An 11992-nucleotide genomic window follows, 5' to 3' on the forward strand; every position below is an offset into this window, starting at 1 on the left:
AGCGCGCCGGGGCTCTCGCCGTGCGCGCCGGGGGAGCGCCCCGGGCCCGGGCCCGGCTCGAGCTCGTTGCGGTTCTGGTCCTGCCCGGCCTTGGCCCAGCCGGCGCCGGGCAGCTCGTCGGCCGGGGCGCCGCCGGGGCCGGTGCGGGGCTCGGGGGCCGCGGGCAGCGCCAGGCTCAGCCCCGGGCAGCGGTTGTCGTTGGCCAGGTCGCTGCGCTTGCTCAGGGCCCCCGACATGGCGGGGCACGCGGGGGGCGGCGGGACCCCCGGCGGGCGGAGCCGGCCCGGCCCGGCCGCAGCTGCCGGCGCTGGGTGCGGAGGGGGGTCCTACAGCCCCCGGGGCGCCTCCGCGTCCATCGGGCCTGCGGGGAGCGCGGCTAGCACCGGGACCCCGGCACGGACGCTCCGCGGCCCGGGGTCCTCCCAAGGACTCGGCATCCCCGGCCCGGCCCGGCCCCTTCCCCAGCGCGGCACCCCCGCGCCTCCCCCGGGACCCCCAGCACCGGCATCCCCCCGGCTCCGCGTCCCCCCGCGTCCCCTCCGCCACCGCAGCCCCGGGGTCACCCCGCCGCCGGGCCCGGGCTCCCGCCGCACGGCCCTGCCAGGGGATGCCACCGGGAAGGGGAAGCCCTCTCCGCTGCCCCGGCCCGGCGCTCGGGGTCTGCGCGGGCCTCAGCCCCGGCCCCATCCCCGCCCGGGCAGCGGGGCCGCCCGTGCCCCCCGTGCTCTGCCCCGCTGCCGGTACCTGCGGCGGCTCCGCTGCCGGGGGTCGCGGGGGAGGCTGGGGGGCTCGGGCCGCGTCACTTCCGCTTCCAACCGGGGGGACAGCGCCGCCACCGGCACCGGCACCGGCATCACCGGCACCTCTCCGGACCCTGCCCGGCACCGGCCGGGACCACCGGCACCGGCACCACTGGCACCTCTCCGGACCCTGCCCGGCACCGGCCGGGACCACCGGCACCGGCACCTCTCCGGACCCTTGCCCGGCAGCACCGGCACCGGCATCACCGGCACCGGCATCACCGGCACCGGCCCCATCGGCACCGGCCGGGACCACCGGCACCGACACCTCTCCGGACCCTGCCCGGCACCACCGCACCGGCAGCACCGGCACTGGCATCACCGGCACCAGCACCAACGGCACCGGCCGAGACCACCGGCACCGGCACCTCTCCGGGCCCTGCCCGGCCCTCACCACCGGACACCGCCGAGTACCCCGGGACCGGGAGCCCCGGCCTTGCCGGCGGCGGGCAGCTCGGTCCGGCCCAGTGTGGCAGCGGGCCCTGGGCGGAACGGGGACGTTCCCCCCGGTGACGCTCCCAGGCCGGTGACCCCGGCACTGCCCGTGCCCGCCCCACCGTTCCGGTGCCACGGGCCAGTTCAGCCCGGCTGAAGCCCCCGTTACCCCCAGCAGCATCCCCAAGGCCCCGGCACCGCCGGTTTCCGCCCCGCGGGCCCCACACCGGCACCGGGCGGGGCAGCACCGGGGCTCCCTGCGGCTGCTGTGCCCCCGGACCCCCAAACCACCGGCTGGACCGAGGGTCTCGGGGCTCCCGGCTCGTGGCAGCCCTTTCTGTGAGGAAATTCCTCCTGATGCCCAACCTGAGCCTCCCCAAGCGCCGCTTGCGGCCGTTCCTTCTTGTCCTGTCTCTGTTTCCCCCTGAGCCCCCTTTGCTCCAGGCTCAGCCCCTTCCCAGCTCCCTCAGCCCCTCCTGGGCTGCAGCCCCTTCCCAGCTCCGTTCCCTGCCCTGGACTCCTCCAGCCCCTCCAGGGCTCTCCTGCAGGAGCAGAACTGGGCACAGCCCTCGAGGTGTCACACGGTGCCAGCACAGGGGACAGTCCCTGCCCTGGCACAGCCCAGGTGCCACCAGCCCCTTGCCCACCTGGCACCCCTGGGCTCACACCCAGCCCTGTCACAGCCCCCCAGGGCCATCTCCAGCCCCTCTGCCCTGAGGTGTGGCAGGGCTTTTGGGGGCCCGAGCAGAAGAGCCAGCGCTTGCCCTTGCTGACCCTCACACTGCTGGCCTTGGCCCATCAGTCCAGCCTGGCCAGACCCTCTGGGATCCTTCCTGCCCTGGCAGAGCCACATCCCAACCACCCGTGTGTGCTCCGTGGGCTCACTGAGGACACACTCCGTCGGGATCACTGACAGCCCTGTGGGACAGCTCTGTGGGACTGACCCCGGGGAGCCCAGCAGTGCCTGGCCCCCGATGTGGCCCCACTGCCGCCCCTCCCTGGGCCTGGCCCTCAGCCAGGGGCTCCCAACAAGGAGCAGCTGTCCCAGCCAGGCTGCAGGTGCTCCGTGGGATGCCAGGGAGATGAGACGGTGCCACGGGCTCTGCTGAGCCCCAGGCAGGCACACCCACCAGGTCCCGCAGCCACCAGGTCACCCTGCCCCAGCAGGAGAGCGAGTGGGTGAGGCAGGAGCTGCCTTTCCCAAGCCCCAGCCGGACCTGATGCCCTGCTTGTCCTGCCCGTGCTCTGGTGATCTGTTCTAGGGCCTTCCCAGCACCAGGAACGGGCGTGCACTGCCCTGGGTCCTCCCTCCAGCCCTGCTTGGGAACAGGGTCACCTCTGGGAGCCCCCGGGTCGGGGCTGGTGGGGGATGATGAGCAGGGTCTGGCTGAGCTCTGCTGCCTCCAGGAGCCCCAGCATGGCCAGAGCTGGCGAGGACCAGGCAGAGCAGCTCCGTGACCCCTCCACGGTGGTATCCCCGGGGGTCACTGGCCCCAGGGACCTGCAGGGTCTGAGTGGCTTAGCAGGGCACTGACTGCTTTCTCCTGGGTACATGGACCAGTTCCTACTCCTGGTACAGACCAGTCTGACCCACTCTCCATGCCAGCATAGCCCAGTCTGACTGAGTACAAGTACAGACCAGTGCAACCCAAACCCTGCTGCCAGCACAGACTAGTCTGGCCCAATAGAGATCAGTCTAACCCTGTCCCCACTGCCAGTCTGTCCCTGTCCCTGCAGATGGGTCAGTGCTGGCAGAATGCCCAGGCCAGGCAGGCACCCGTGGTGCCACTGAGCTCCAGGCACCGTGCCTGGCCCTGCTGGCCTGGCACTGCCTGGCAGGGCCCCAGGCCACGGGGCTGTAGGGCAGGCTGTGAGAAGGACAGGCAGGGCTATGGGGCAGCACGGGGCCAGGGTACTTCCAGAATACTTTATTTTGTACATACAGTTTTGTCAGCGTGCGGCAGCTGCCCCACAACCCCCGGAGCCCCCCAGAGCTGTGGAGCAGCAGTGCAGTGGGGCAGCAGGCACACACAGTCACCCCACAGCTGGGGAGGGGAGCTGGGGAGGGGGGGCAGCCCTCAAGAGGCATGGGGCTCTGGACTGGCCACCCCACAGCCCCCCACAAGCCCTTCCAGCGACTCCCCCTGCCCACACACCCCCCACGCCTTGGGAACCCTGTCAGCAGGGGCAGTGGGATGCTGGCCCTGCCGTGGGTGAGGGGCCACACCGTGACCCCCAGGCAGCCCCCACCCCGCGGGACCCATCCTCACCCCCCAGGCCCGGCTGCCCCTGGGATAAAGTGCACATGAAGCCAGGCTGGCGCGTGGGGGGCGGCGAGGCCGCGGGGCAGCCGTGGCTCCCTGCCGCCGCAGCCCGCCCGCCGTGCCTGCCCGTCACTGCAGGTAGCGATAGGCCTTGAAGCAGTGGTTGCCCGAGTCGGCCACGACAACGTGGCCGTCGGAGGTGAGGGCCAGCCCCTGCGGGCCGTACAGCGGGTCAGCCGCCGTGTTGATGTAGGACAGGAACGAGCCCGCGCTGTCAAACACCTGCAGGGGGTGCACACAGCTGTGCCCAGTGGCCCAGGGACCCCCAGCCCCGATGGCCCCCCGACCTGCAGGATGCACTCCCTCTGGGGACATGTGACCAAGATCCCCCCCAGGCCTATTCCAGGTAACCCAAGACCCTCCCAGTTGCTCCCAGGTGACCCCAGACCCCTTCCCAGTCCATCCCAGTTGCTCTTGGTGCAAAACTCTTCCCCAGTTCCTCCCAGTTGACCCTAGGCCCCCATGGACCATTCCCAGTTGACCAGAGACCCTTCTTTGTGGCTCCCAGTTGACTCCAGTTGCTCCCAGTTGTCCCTAGACCCCTGCAGTTGGCTGCAGACCTGCACAGACTCTTCCCCGTTCCCAAGATCCTCTCCAGTTGCTCTCACTTAAACCGAGCCGTGTCCTGGTTCCCTGCAGGTGCCCCACAGCACACACGTGGGATGGGGAGGGGGCAGCGCTGAGCCCCCTTGGGCTGCAGTGGGGGGATGTGTGCAGGTACAGGTGTGCAGGCACAGGTGTCCGTGTGTCCGTGTGGCACAGGTTTGTCTGTGCGGCACAAGTTTGTCTGTGCAGGCACAGGTGTCTGTGCAGGTACAGGTGTGCAGGCACAGGTGTGTGTGCAGGCACAGCTGTCTGTGTGTCCATGTGGGCACAGGTGTTTGTGCAGGCACAGGTGTCTGTGTGTCCGTGTGGGCACAGGTGTGCAGGTACAGGTGTGTGTGGGTCCATGCAGGCACAGGTGTTTGTGCAGGCACAGGCACAGGCACAGGTGTCTGTGTGTCCTTGCGGCACAGGTGTGTGTGCAGGCACAGGTGTCTGTGTGTCCGTGCAGGCACAGGCACAGGCACAGGTGTCCATCTGGGCACAGGTGTCTGTGTGTCCGTGCAGGCACAGGTGTCTGTGCAGGTACAGGTGTGCAGGCACAGGTGTATGCGTGTCCGTGCAGGCACAGGCACAGGCACAGGTGTCCACCCAGGGGGCACAGCGCGGTACCTGGATGCGGCTGTTGCCCCAGTCAGCCACGATGATGTTGCCGTTGCTGTCCACGGCCACCCCGGTGGGCGCGTTGAACTGCCCGTTGCCCTCCCCGTGCGACCCGAACTTGAACAGGAACTCGCCCTCAGCGTTGTACACCTGGTGTGTCCGTGTGGGCACAGGTGTGTGTGCAGGCACAGGCACAGGCACAGCTGTCTGTGCAGGCACAGGCACAGGTGTCCATGCGGGCACAGCGCGGTACCTGGATGCGGCTGTTGCCCCAGTCAGCCACGATGATGTTGCCGTTGCTGTCCACGGCCACCCCGGTGGGCGCGTTGAACTGCCCGTTGCCCTCCCCGTGCGACCCGAACTTGAACAGGAACTCGCCCTCAGCGTTGTACACCTGGTGGGCACAGGGACAACACGTGGCAGTCTGGGGGGTCACTGCAGCCCCCCGGCCCTGAGAGCACCAGGGGGCTCTCAGCACCTGCCTGTGGCTGCGCTCACCTTCACAGAGTGGTTGTGGAAGTCCGTCACCACGATCTCGTTCTTGTTGTTGACAGCCACAAAATGGGGTCCTGAGGAGACAAAGGACGCTCAGCCCAAAAGGGGCACGGGGAACTCATCCCCAGGACTGGGCGGCTCAGCCCTGAGGGGAATGGCAGGGTTCAGCCCTGGCCCCATGGCAGGACCAGGATGGACCCAGAGCCCTGAGGTATGGACAGAGCCCCCAGGATGGAGCCACTGCCAGAATCTGAGCCCAGGACATCAGCCCAGAACTGAACGCAGAACCCAGGCCCACAATCTGTATCCAGAACCAAAACCAGTGCCCCAGTCTAGGACACACAGCTCATAACCCAGACCAAAACCCAGAACCTGGAACCATATCCCACCCTGGGAACCAGAACCAAACCCTGAACTCAGAGCCTGGGATCTCAGTCCCCAACCAGAATCCAGAGACAGTACCCAGAACTGGATCACCAGCCCAGAGGCCTGAACCTGGTGCTGGGCCTAGAACCAGATCCTGGCCCCCTGTCCAGCCCCAGAACTCAAACCAGAGCTCAGAACAAGTCCTGAGCCCAGAACCTGAACCCACAGCCCAGAACCGTTTCCAGAAATCCAGTCTAGAACTGCAGCCTGGACCTGTGCCCCAGGGGTCCCAGTGCCACCAGCTGCCCCAGCAATGTGGGGCACGCAGTCCTGCCTGCCCTGCTCCCTGGGGAGCCCACAGCTGGGGGGTCCCAGGGATACCTGCGAACTGGCGCTCAGCGGTGCCGCGGGAGCCAAAGCGGGCCACCAGCTTCCCGTTGGGCTGGAAGATGAAGACGCAGCAAGCCTTGTTGTCCACCACGATGATGTGCCCGTTGCGGTCCACGGCGACGCCCTTGGGGCCCATCAGCCGCCCCGCGCCCAGCTTTGTCTGGGGGGACACACAGTCAGGCTGGGAGGTGCCACGGACCCCCAGCCCTCAGACCCTGCAGCCCTGCTTCCCCTCACCTTGAACTTGCCCTCAGGTGAGAACACACTGACCCAGCGGTTGTCGTAGTCGGCCACAATGATGTCACCGTTGGTGTCCACCGAGACGCCCGTGGGGCGCTGGAGCTGCCCTGGGGAACGCCCCCGCACCCCGAAACGCAGCCGGAACTGCCCCTCGTTACTGAACACCTGGGAGGGCAGCAGGTCAGGGGAACCGGGGGAACACCCCCGCACCCTGAAATGCAGCCAAAACTGCCCCTCATTGGAGAACCACTGTGGGGGCCGGGGGGAGCAGGGGGAGTCAGTGGGGGTCCTGGGACAGTTTGGGGATCCCGGGAGGGGCCGTACCTGCACACATTGGTTACTGCTGATGGGGTCAGTGGGGTCATGGGGATTCAGGGTTACCCGGGGGGGTCAGTGGGGGTCCCAGGGGTCCATACCTGCACGCACTGGTTGTTGCTGTCGGCCACGACGATGCGGCCGGCACTGGATGTGGAGATCCCCTGCAGGTTGGTGAACTCGCCCTTCTCCCGACCACGGCTGCCTGCAGGCACCAGTCAGGGGGGCACGTGGGGCCCCAGGAGATCACTCACCACCCCGGTAAACCCCTGCCACCCCCTGGGGCCCTCCACCACCACCCCAGGGAGCTGTGAGGAGCCCAGAGAGACCCCACGTCCTGGGGAGCCCTAACGAACCCCCCATCATCCCAAGACACCCCCAGTGCCCAGGACCCCCAGCGCCCCGCTCACCGACGCGGAAGATGAGCTCGTCCTCGATGGGGTTCTCCTTGCGCTTGGCGCTGCCGTACATGCTGGCGGGGCGGCGCAGCGCCTTCTGCCGCACGTGCCCCCCGCCCGGGGACTTGACGCGGCGCTTGGCCTCCTCGGGGGACGGGGGCACGTCGCTGGGGCGCAGGGCGCGCGCGCGGAACGGGGAGCCGCGCACGGGCTGCCCGTACAGCAGGATGGACAGCACGAAGTCACCCTCGGTGCGCGGCGTGTACACCAGCTCGTAGGTGCCGTTGCGGTTGTCCTGCACCTCGGCCTCGGCCGCGGCGCCGTCGGGGCCGGTCACGGCGAAGCGCAGGCGGGCGCCGCCGCTGCGCACCAGCGCCCCGTCCTTGTCCTTGGTGGTGACGCTGAGCGAGCAGGGCTGCCCCACCACGGCCTGGCGCAGCCCCTCGCCCGTGGCCACCGTGGTGTGCGCCGTGGCGCTGGTGGTCAGCAGCGCGCCCAGGTTCTGGATGGAGCGGCGCAGCCCCTCGGGCTCGGCGTGGAACTCGAGCTGCGCGTTCTCCTGCGGGTGCTCGGGGAAGGGCCGCGCCGCCAGCTCCCGCAGCCGCTCGCCCATCTGCTTCTGCACCAGCAGCACCTCCGTGGCCGAGCCGTGGTGCAGCGCCTGCTCCGTGAACGCGCAGCTGCTCAGGATGCTCTCCTGGCCCTGCCGCAGCACCTCCAGCTGTGCCTCCAGCACCTGTGCGACCGGGACATCACCTGTGGCACCAGGAGGAACCCTGGTGCCAACACCCACACTTGAACCACATCCTGGCCCTGCTGCAGCACCTCCAGCACCTGTGCGACCGGGACATCACCTGTGGCACCAGGTGGGACCCCGGTGCCAACACCCCCACTTGAACCACATCCTGGCCCTGCTGCAGCACCTCCAGCTGTGCCTGCATGCATCCTGTGGGATGGCACGTCTCTGTGGTGTCCGTGTGGGACCCCCACACCCAGCACCCCTAACCAACACTCCACCTGCACCCCCACCTGCACCGCAGCCGTGGCCACAACCCCAGCGCTGGTGCTGCATCAGGACCCCAACTGTTGCACCGGCTGGGCCACTGGCACTGGGCTATGGCTGGGGTACCCACTCACCCTCCCAGGAAGGGCTGGCGAAGGGCACAGCTCCCCAGGTGTGTTACCTGCTGCTTGGCAGCACAGGTGGCCTCCAGGTCGCGCAGCAGCACCTCCCGCCGCTGCCGCAGCGCTGCCTCCAGCTCCTCGAAGCTGCTCCCGATCTCTGCCTCGGCCTCAGCCCGGCGCTGCCCCAGCTGCCGGCTGATCTCGGCCACCAGCCCCACAGCTGCCGCCAGCTGTGGGAGCCTGGGGAGACACGGGGACCCCCTGAAGTCCCAAACCCCCACCAACCCCACCTGAACCCTGAAGTGCCCCACAGCACCCTCATCCAGCTGTGGTATCCTGCAGAAGGAGGACACGGGCACTCCCTGAACCTTCACACCCCACGGTACCCATGACACCCTCAGCCACCCCTCTCCCTGCGCCGTGTGTGGGTGGCACCAAGCTGGCGCTGCAACCGGTGGGAGTGGGGCCACGGGGAGCCCCAGAAAGCCCTGCCCCCGTACCTGGCACGCACAGCGTCGAGCTGGTGCTGCAGGGCTGCCTTGTGCTGCTCCAGCACGTCGCGCAGCGGCACGGTGCGGTGGTCCCGGTGCTCGCGCCGCTCCCCCTCCGTGCACTCCCGGCACATGGCCGTCTCGCAGGGCTCGCAGTAGAACTCCATCACCTGCCACAGCTGCGCTCACCTGCTGCCCCGCACCTCGGCCCACAGGACCCTGCAGCCCGCCCCAAATCACCTCCTGAGCCCACACAGCCTCTCCCAGACTCCCAGGACCACTGCAGCCTCCGCAGACCCTCTCTGGACCCTTTCTCCAAGGCCTGCAGCCCCCCCGACCCCCCTGACCCTCACAGAGCTCCTTAGCCCTCCCAGATCCCAGCCCTCCTAAAGCCTTTCCAGCTCCTGCAGCTCCCCAGTGCCCCTGAGTCACATCAGCCCTCGGGACCCCTCCAGACACCTGCAGCCCCCAGGACCCTGCAGCCACTCCCGAAGACCCTGAGCCCCTGCAGCCCCCCAGCCCGCCCCCAGCCCCTCGGCCCCCACCTTTCCCTCGTGGTTCGGGCAGCAGAGCGGCTGCCCGGTGGCGGCGCCCAGGGGGGGCAGGGGTGCAGGGGGGGCCCCGCGGGGGTCGGGGTCCCGCTGCAGCACCTCCATCAGGTTGGTGATGAAGAAGTTGTTGGGCAGCGCCGGGACCCCCCGCTCGGGCAGGATCGAGGTCTGGCGGCACACGGGGCACGACAGGGACAGGCTCTGGGCCGGAATGTAGTTCTGCAGACACCTGGGGTCACAGGGGTCACGGGGGTCACAGGGCATGGCAGGGACAGACTGGGCCAGGACGTGGAGGGGGCAGGGACAGGAGTGGGGGCTGTGGGGGCACATGGGTCCAGATATAGGGACAACAAGGGGATGGGGGACAAGACCAGCTGGGGATGGGGGATGTGGGATGGTGGTGGGGGCAGAACAGGGGGATGAAGGGACAGATGGATGGACAGGGAGACAGGGGAACAGACAGGCAGGTTGATGGGGGACAGAAGGGGGAACATGCCACCCAGGGAGGGTCAGGGTGCAGAACAAGGGCACGCGGACAGGCCTGGGGACAGGCAGTGCCACAGGGACAGACGGATGGACAGGGGGCTGCACACAGTGACAGTGGGACAGGGACAGCAAGATGGACAGACAGGGCACTGAGGAACACAGGGAGAGGGGAGCAGCAAGACAGACTGAAGGGTTGGGGTGCAGGCAGAGAGCAGGGGGAGAGATGGACAGACAGACATGGGGGCTGTGTGGGGGAACTCCAGGGTGTGAGAACAGGGTGGGAGGGACAGACAAACCAGGGGACAGATGGACAAGATGGCAGGGCTGCAGTGTCACACTGGGGTGCAGGAGGAGGACAGACGGACAGTCACATGGGGGGGCTGTGCAGTGACACACGAGGATGGGAGACACAGATGGACAGACAGACAGGAGGGCTACGTGGTGTCACACCAGGTGGGGGAGCGGCAGGGGAGCAGGCAGCCAGACAGATGGACAGGATGGACACAGGGCAGCAGTGCCAGTGCCCCTGGGGAGGTGGATGGATGGATGGATGGATGGATGATGGATGGATGGATGGATGGATGGATGGATGGATGGATGGATGATGGATGGATGGATGGATGATGGATGGATGGATGGATGGATGGATGGATGGATGGATGGACGAGGACCAGACGGCTTTGGGAGCACAGAGAGAGGGGGCCATCAGCAACAAGACTCGGGGACCCAGCCAGGGTGCCCCCAGCACCCACACTCGGGGGCTCAGGGCTGCGCAGCCCTCACAGGGAAGTGGGGTGTGGAGAGCAGGGGGTCCCAGCCCCACCTCGGGGGGCACAGGCAGCCTGGAGCCCATCTCTGGGGAGGGTTAGGGACTGCAGGGGGCTGGCTCACCACCAGCAGGGGCTGAGGGGGCTCTGCTCACACTGAGGCTTTAGGGGGTGCAGGATGGCTGCAGTGGGGCACACTGGGGGTGCAGCCCGTAGTGCTGGGGTACAGGCTCAGGGACACGGGGATGCAGCAGGGGGGGCAGAGCAGGCTGGGGGTGCAGTAAGGACAGGGGGGTGCATTTGGAGGGCTGCAGTGGCAGGGCTGCAGCCAGGACTCAGTGGGGTGCAGGGGGCCCAGGGCACAGTGGGGATGTGCTGGGATGGCTGCTGGCGGGGTGCAGAGGGCACGGAGGGGTGCAGGGCTGCTCAGAGACAGGGTGAGGATGGAGGGTGGGTGCCAGGGCACAGAGGGTATGCCGGGGGTGCAGTGGGGTGCAGGAGGAAGTGTAATGAGGGGTCCCTCTCACAGAAGGTATGCAAGCAGGGATTGGGTTCAGGGGGGGCTCGGAAGGGGTTCAGGGAGGACTCAGGAGGGGTTCGGGGGGGGCTCAGGAGAGGTTCAGGGGGGCTCAGGAGGGGTTCAGGGGGGCTCAGGAGAGGTTCAGGGAAGACTCAGGAGGGGTTCAGGGGGGGTGCAGGGGGGCTCAGGAGGGGTTCAGGGGCTCAGGAAAGGTTCAGGGGGTCCCATCTCTCACAGAAAGCGTGCAGGCAGGGATGGGGTTTGGGAGGATGCAGGGGGCTCAGGGTGGGCTCGGGAGGTCCCACCTCTCGCAGAAGGTGTGCAGGCAGGGCAGCACCTTGGGGTTGCAGTAGCGGTCGAGGCAGATGCTGCAGATCAGGAACTGCTGGTCAATCTGCCGCACCACGGGGCTGGCGGGCTCGTGGCGGGCCATGGTGGCTCCTCAGCCTGGGAGGCACGCCACAGTGAGGGGCAGGCACCTGCAGCAGCCCACGGGGCTGCCTGGCACCCGCGGCCGCTCCCAGCCCCAACCCACGGCGCCACACAGCCCCCACCCGCCCCACAGGCTCGGGCTGGGTCCTGGCAGACCCTCAGCCTGAGGACGGGGGGAATTTAAATGCCTGGGAGGCGCTGCACGGCACCCCACAGCCCACCACTGGACCCGCAGTGCCCCACAGCGCCCTGCCCACCCCACACAGGGCCATAACGGGCACCCACCCTGTGGCACCAGGGCTCAGCACCCCGGGGCGCCCACAGCACCCTCCCCACGGCATCCCGCAGCCCCTGGCCCCGCAGACACCCCGTGGGGCACTGCCGGCCCCACCTGCCGGTGACACCCCGGCCACGGCACCGCCGTGTGCCCCGCACTGCCGGCCCCACCTGCCGCGCCCCTCGGAGCCCCCCGCCCCTCACGGCACCGGCCCAGCCGCGGCAGGGCACCCCGCACCCGCCCTGCGGCCCCACGGGCACACCCGCCGCCGCCGCCCTCCCCGAGCCCCGGCTCCGAGCCACCCGTCCCCGGACACGCCTCACGCCCTGCCGTGTGCCCCGCTGACCCCACAGCCCCCGCGCCCCACCGCGCTC

General features: G+C 68.8%; 2 protein-coding genes across 6 annotated transcripts in view; both read right to left on the reverse strand.

The window, feature by feature from the left end:
- The window catches only part of APBB1 (amyloid beta precursor protein binding family B member 1), a 9689-nt gene extending 8847 nt beyond the window's left edge, over positions 1-842 (reverse strand). Inside the window, exons 1-2 of one of the 5 annotated variants that reach the window (XM_039704296.1) lie at positions 745-842; positions 25-361 (exon numbers count right to left, since the gene is read on the reverse strand). In XM_039704296.1, the coding sequence (XP_039560230.1) occupies positions 25-236 (212 nt within the window). In that variant the 5' untranslated portion in view covers positions 237-361; positions 745-842. Of the gene's footprint in view, positions 690-744 lie in introns of those variants that run through there. The other 4 variants (XM_039704298.1, XM_039704295.1, XM_039704299.1 and 1 more) reach the window with 4 other exon arrangements.
- A 2299-nt stretch (positions 843-3141) lies between these two features.
- Positions 3142-11765, reverse strand: TRIM3 (tripartite motif containing 3). Its single transcript, XM_039704323.1, has 11 exons — positions 11215-11765; positions 9131-9365; positions 8595-8755; positions 8154-8334; positions 6982-7705; positions 6673-6776; positions 6254-6421; positions 6008-6176; positions 5264-5334; positions 5019-5159; positions 3142-3781 (listed from the first exon to the last, which is right to left on the reverse strand). The coding sequence occupies exons 1-11, from the start codon at positions 11340-11342 to the stop codon at positions 3629-3631; spliced, it is 2235 nt and encodes a 744-aa protein (XP_039560257.1). The 5' UTR covers positions 11343-11765; the 3' UTR covers positions 3142-3628.
- Positions 11766-11992: the final 227 nt, after the last annotated feature.

The sequence above is a fragment of the Passer montanus genome, unplaced genomic scaffold (assembly GCF_014805655.1).
Source record: "Passer montanus isolate IOZ18808 unplaced genomic scaffold, ASM1480565v1 scaffold171, whole genome shotgun sequence".
NCBI classification, from domain to species: Eukaryota; Metazoa; Chordata; class Aves; order Passeriformes; family Passeridae; genus Passer; species Passer montanus.